The 6,000-nt window shown below is 51.0% G+C and overlaps 1 protein-coding gene across 1 annotated transcript in view; it reads right to left on the bottom strand.

Moving 5' to 3' along the window:
- Positions 1-274: 274 nt before the first annotated feature.
- The window catches only part of LOC144168630 (alpha-(1,6)-fucosyltransferase-like), a 28,861-nt gene continuing 23,135 nt past the window's right edge, over positions 275-6,000 (bottom strand). Inside the window, exons 6-7 of the mRNA XM_077697576.1 lie at positions 4,410-4,539; positions 275-682 (exon numbers count right to left, since the gene is read on the bottom strand). Coding sequence (XP_077553702.1) covers positions 275-682; positions 4,410-4,539 — 538 coding nt within the window. The remainder of the gene's footprint in view (positions 683-4,409; positions 4,540-6,000) is intronic.

Genomic DNA, 6,000 nt, shown 5'->3' with positions numbered 1-6,000 from the left:
GTACGTTTGATACAACTTGACCGTGGGACATCCTCTCAATTTCTTTAAACAGCGAGTCTGATGACAAATCGAGTAGGTTTAATGTTGTGTTGCACAGTGGCATCTGCCTCGAACTTTACACATTCCAATCTATTCGGTTTAGAATAATTGTCTGGGTAATCTTGGGTCCAGCCTCCTGTCAGGTATGATAACATATAATTCCTCTTTACTCGGTGCACCGCGCACGGCAACCGCTAAAGTAAAAAAAAAAAAAAAAGAACTTGTGCATTTTGCTTCAGGAAAGCTCCTGGCCCGCGGCGCTGAAAAGGCTGTACGGAGCCACCGAGAACACCGGTATCGTCTTGAAACGCGGATAAATGCCCGGGCGGGTATCGTTTTTGGAGCTTTCCTCAGTTTTTGAGGATTCCAGTTTGCGACCTTCTGGGAAGCTGTCGTCCCTTCTTGCGACGCCCGGGGTCTCCTCTGCCGGCAGGGCGTCTTCCTGGATCCAGGCTAGGTCGTCCAAGCCCCAAGAGAGCTCGCGGTCTAAGACCGCGTAGTTGTTCGGGTAGCGCGCCCGGCGAGGCGGGAAAGGCACGCCCGCGTACGAGTACGGCACGTCCACAGAGAAGGCCTCCCGTGTTGCATCGCTGCCGTTACTTCCACGTTGCCCTTGCATCAGCTCGTATGCAACTCGGCACCACTGCGACGACGGACGGAGGGCAATTTTTAATTACGATGCCGCGTTTAAATGCACGGAATGTTTTTTAGACGGAGTACTACTAACGTGAGACCTGAATTGTGACTCCAAGCGTGGCTGACCGCGGGATGACTATACCTTTCAGGTTGCATGGTAGTTTTTCGGTTTTAGTGACGTTGCAAGTTGGTATGCAACCTGAAACACAACAATTCAGCACTGCCGGACCGCCGTCTGGCGTAACCTTAGTAATCCTACTTGGACCTGACATTTCTTAACCAAGCCAAGCCTAGCCTAGCCTAATCTAACATACATAATCTATCCTACGAGCAACTGCACTCATAGTTACTTCCTTTCCTTGCAATTGCATACGACCACATTCAATCACGTTACTTGGGGGTCTCAGCTTCACGACACTGGAATGGTTAGCGTACGTTCCCGCGGTTCATAGTTCCTAGTTCCTACACACCCCACGCTACCTTTATGTTAAACGGAGCCAAATGCGCCCTGACACAAAGACATTATTAAAAGGAATGGCGCAGACGATGGGGCCGACGAGGAAAGAAATTGCCAAACTGCCAAGTGGGAGTTGCCGAATAAATGCTAAGGCCGCTTTGCTAAGCATCGAGGACCCTAAATCGGCTGCACGTGTACACGTACCGGCACTGCAGAAAATGCATTTGTTGTGGGTGTTATATACTAAGCAGTGAGATACCTAGCAGAAAGGCCTTAGGGCTTTTTATAAAATACTTCCTTAGGATCCAATGTATTGCCATGAAACGCTGTAAACCAAGTCCTTTTAAAATCAGTTTCACTACTATGCACAAATGCTTAGCTAAGAAGACGTAGTTATGCTTAATATAGGAAGCTTACAGAAAAATATCAAGGCAGTGGGCCTTATAATAACAACAGCTTTAACGTAGGCTTCACTACCATACACAATTGAATGGCTGGCACCAAAGTGTGACGGCCCAAGGGCTTTATAATAAATACCTCCATGAGACTTGATATATCCCTGTTGAACGGTGTCTATACCAACCCATTTTAAAGTCGGCTTCACTTTTTTACAGACATGCATAGTACTAAGGGGACATTTTAAGGTGCGGTATAAGGAGTCTGTTATCAAAATATGGAGGAACTAGCGTCTTTTATTGATAGCATGTTCGTGGGCAGTGATAGTGTGACACATCAAGCTTTAGAGACGGACACGAAACCCAGCGCACTGCTTCCCCGTGGTGTTTATTTTCTCTTTCCGCGTGTCGTGTACGTTGCGCGGTTGCTTCAACTAGCCTGGAAGGTTTCTTTGGTGAGCTATACAAAGGCAAGCAAGGATCATCACGGATACATCATCACGGCTGATACAGAAGCGCTATCCGCTACATCAGCCCTGCTTTCTAAAGCCCGACCTCCATGCAGCGAAATTTCTCGGTGAACTTCGCGCGGCGGCCGCCGCGGTTTCTCGCGTCGCTCAGTTTTCGCCCACCCCAACCTGCATGCGCCGACGAGCGAGCTGCTTGCATCAAGGTTGCAAGGTGTACAATACAAAACAACATGTGCGTAAATATAACCTTGTTAACAATTTGTCTTCAACAAAACCTAACTATTGTGGTACCGGGGTTCTTGCTCCCGGCCGCGGTTCCCCAGAAGGACACCGAGACCCCTCGATCACACCTTTACTGGGAGTCCCGCTCCGCCACGGTACACTGCTCAGCCGATCCGGCTGCACACACGTCGCCCAGCCGAGTCCGCCATGTTCCGCCCTAGCTCGTCCCGCGCCACCTCTTCATCCTCAGCCGGCACATGTCCATCCCGTGGGATTGTCCCCCCCACTATTGCCGGATTACCACACTCTCCCCCCCTCCGAAGAAAATGCCGACGCTGGCTGCCCTCGGCTGCAGTCGTCGGCACTCTCGAGGGACTCCCACGGCTCAGCCCGGATGGCAGTAGACCGGTGCCACAGGTGGCCTCCTAAGACCCGGGGGTCCTTGCAGAAGGTCCAAACGTGGCAAGGTCCTGTCCGCGGGCCTTGCTCCGCGGGTCGCATCGGCACTCTCGAGGGACTCCCACGGCTCAGCCCGGATGGCAGTAGACCGGTGCCACAGGTGGCCTCCTAAGACCCCGGGGGTCCTTGCAGAAGGTCCAAACGTGGCAAGGTCCTGTCCGCGGGCCTTGCTCCGCGGGGGTGGTGTCCGGCGCAGTCGTCAGCAGCTGTCCGCCTCGAGCTCCTGCTTCATCTTGGCGAACTCCTCCTTGGTCATGGAGCCATCGCCCTCGCCGAGCTTCTGGAGCTTCTCCCGCGAGGCGTCGAAGTCCGGCCGCGGAGGGACCGGGGGAATGATCATCCCGGCGTAGTCCTCGCTCTCCTCCAGGGCGTCATGGAGCCAGATGAACACCTCGTGCTGCCGAGGCACAGAGAATTCCGGCTTCTGGGAACTCCTCGTGCTGCCGAAGCACAGAGAACTCCGGCTTCTGGAAGTCCGACAGCGTCGTCTTGGTGTGGACAGTGAACTTGACCTTGTCCCTCTCGCTGAGGGCATCCGAGATGTCCACCACCAGAGACTGGTCCGCCAGGTCGATCGTGTCTGACCGCATCTTCAGCGAGCTGTCGGTCACATTTGCCGCGGAACACAAAAACGAGGAAGAAGAACACAATGCCCTTCCCAGGAACCACGGCCGGCCCCACGTTCAGGGCGCCAAATGTGGTACCGGGGTTCTTGCTCCCGGCCGCGGTTCCCCAGAAGGACACCGAGCCCCCTCGATCACACCTTTACTGGGAGTCCCGCTCCGCCACGGTACACTGCTCAGCCGATCCGGCTGCACACACGTCGCCCAGCCGAGTCCGCCATGTTCCGCCCTAGCTCGTCCCGCGCCACCTCTTCATCCTCAGCCGGCACATGTCCATCCCGTGGGATTGTCCCCCCCACTATTGCCGGATTACCACACTATGAAGTAATAAAAATTGATATAAACCCCCCAGATAATGTTTGTTTACTTATTTGTTTATTGTAGAAGCTTTTTTGGAGACTGGCTTCATAGTTAGCTTACAAAGATTTCCAAATGGCCACAATGGGTGAAACTGTTCGGGGGTTTTGCTTTGCTCTTGCATTGCTTTGCAGATACTTTCAGTTTCGCGCGCTGAACTTCTCCATTTCGACTACACTTTTGCACACCGTGGTACAATCCAACTGGCAACTACCCGCCGCCGCCGTCTTCTTCTCTTAAGGAGTCTCCTCTCCATGCTTACTGTCCAAGAGATACAACTGTACCCAGAAAAGTCGCGAAAGGGGCGTCTGCTCTTTGGCTGCCGAGTGCGCAGGCGCTCTGCGCAGACAGGATTACAAAGCTGTGATTGGCTGCTGCTTCAAAATGCAGTTTGACGCTTTCGGTCACGTTCGCTGCCAGGCGTTCGACATCTAGCTCGCGTAAATCGCCGGAAACAGACGTATTTACGACGCCGGCGGCGGTGCGGCCGCAGCCGGGCGTCGTTCGCCGCTTTTTCGCCTACATTTCGCTGCGTGGAGGTCATTCGATAGCGACGTTTTTTTCGTCTTTTGTTGATTCTCTTCCTCCCTCCCACCCTCACTCACTCATTCACTCACTCACTCACTCACTCACTCACTCACTCACTCACTCACTCACTCACTCACTCACTCACTCACTCACTCACTCACTCACTCACTCACTCACTCACTCACTCACTCACTCACTCACTCACTCAAGATTGATATCTTACCGCAGAGGAAAATGCGCAGACAAGGCGATCCGACTGGGCGAGCAAGTGGACATTCACAGCCATGGTGACGATGTTTTGGACCTGGGTGCTCACAATGGGCCCACTGGTTATTACCTTGTAGTCGGGGTACCTGCCAGTGAAGGACGCCATCAGAACAATTGTGCAGGGGGCGCCACTTGCGTAGAAAGGGCGTGTCCAATGGGGAACTATACGGGCAACAGAACTCGGAAGATAACATCGCCCTATATCCGCCTAACTTACCCGCTTCGCGAAACCCGGATTCGATCACGAAGCTTTACAAGATGGAGGGGGGGGGGGGCACAATGAGGACTTGAACATGAAGGACTTGTCAGAAGGATACGTGTTAAGTTTATGTAGAATACATTGAATGCTGCTGAGGAAGGTGACCCTCAGCGAAACACAGAGGGTCCACAGCACACGTCCAGGTTTCGAATGCTGCCTTGGTGGGTAGAAAATATCCAGAATCTCATTGAGACTGCATTAGGTAGGCGCGACTTTACTAGGAAGGCTTCCTCGGACACAAAGAGTACTCCCTCGCATGAACAAAACCTGCCCATTCTGGCGTTGTATTCCTACGGAGCCTCCCTTTAAACTTCAGAACACACTCGCTCCCCCCAGGGCCGGCAGCTGTACGTGGAGTCGCTGACTGATGCTTCGGTCAGTATAGCAATACAGAAAAGGGTGCTACTCATATGGGTTTGGGAAGGCTTCTTGAGGTATCCGAACCATGAAACGCTGAACAGTAGTCCTTGCCGAGCCACGGTAGCTTAATAGTGCTATTACACAATGACTCAGGTAATAGATAAATAGCATGGGCTTAAGTGAGCTTGAAGAACAAGTCAGCGATTCGATGAGTTTAATAGCGGCCGCATTATGGGCTGTCGAAGACATGAAGATCAAAAACAGCCGGGGGTTGAATTCTTAATACAAGAAGACAGCAGAAAATGTGCAAAAGTTCTGCAGCATTAGCCAAAGTGTCGCGGTTATTGCGACCAAGTTATGCAAGGGATACAAGTTATGTACAGCCGGTAAAACGCTCGTCTATAACAGCGATTTCAACTTCAACCAGCTACATCCGAAAACTGCCGAAACATACACGTTCCAAACATGTCGGAGGCAAAAGAGAAGGGCTAAGACTTCAGAATTCCGCAGTAGTTTTATTCAATTCCCGCTCCGGCGGGGCAGGATAGGGCTGAGAGTACGAACGCTGTGTTATAGACAAGCCTTTTACCGGCTGTACAAGAATTTAGCAACGAGGATGGTGCTGTCGACAGTTTCAACAAGTATGGTGAATCGGCAATAAATAAGTTATCGCACAATACCCGATGTAAAGGTATATATATATATATATATATATATATATATATATATATATATATATATATATATATATATATATATATATATATATATATATATATATATATATATATCAGAATAGGAAATGAGGGGCTCGTTGAAAATAACACAGAAATAAGGGTTGGCAGTCGAGAAAACCTCGGAAAGCAAAGGGGAGGATGTGGTAGATCATTGAAACAGATTAAGAATTTGGAAAGAAAGAAAGAAAGAA

Source organism: Haemaphysalis longicornis, unplaced genomic scaffold (genome assembly GCF_048455015.1).
Source record: "Haemaphysalis longicornis isolate Haplotype H1 unplaced genomic scaffold, Haemaphysalis longicornis Haplotype H1 scaffold_2, whole genome shotgun sequence".
Lineage (NCBI taxonomy): Eukaryota > Metazoa > Arthropoda > Arachnida > Ixodida > Ixodidae > Haemaphysalis > Haemaphysalis longicornis.
Note: the sequence above shows the minus strand (reverse complement) of the source record. Positions and strands in the feature narration are given on the sequence as shown.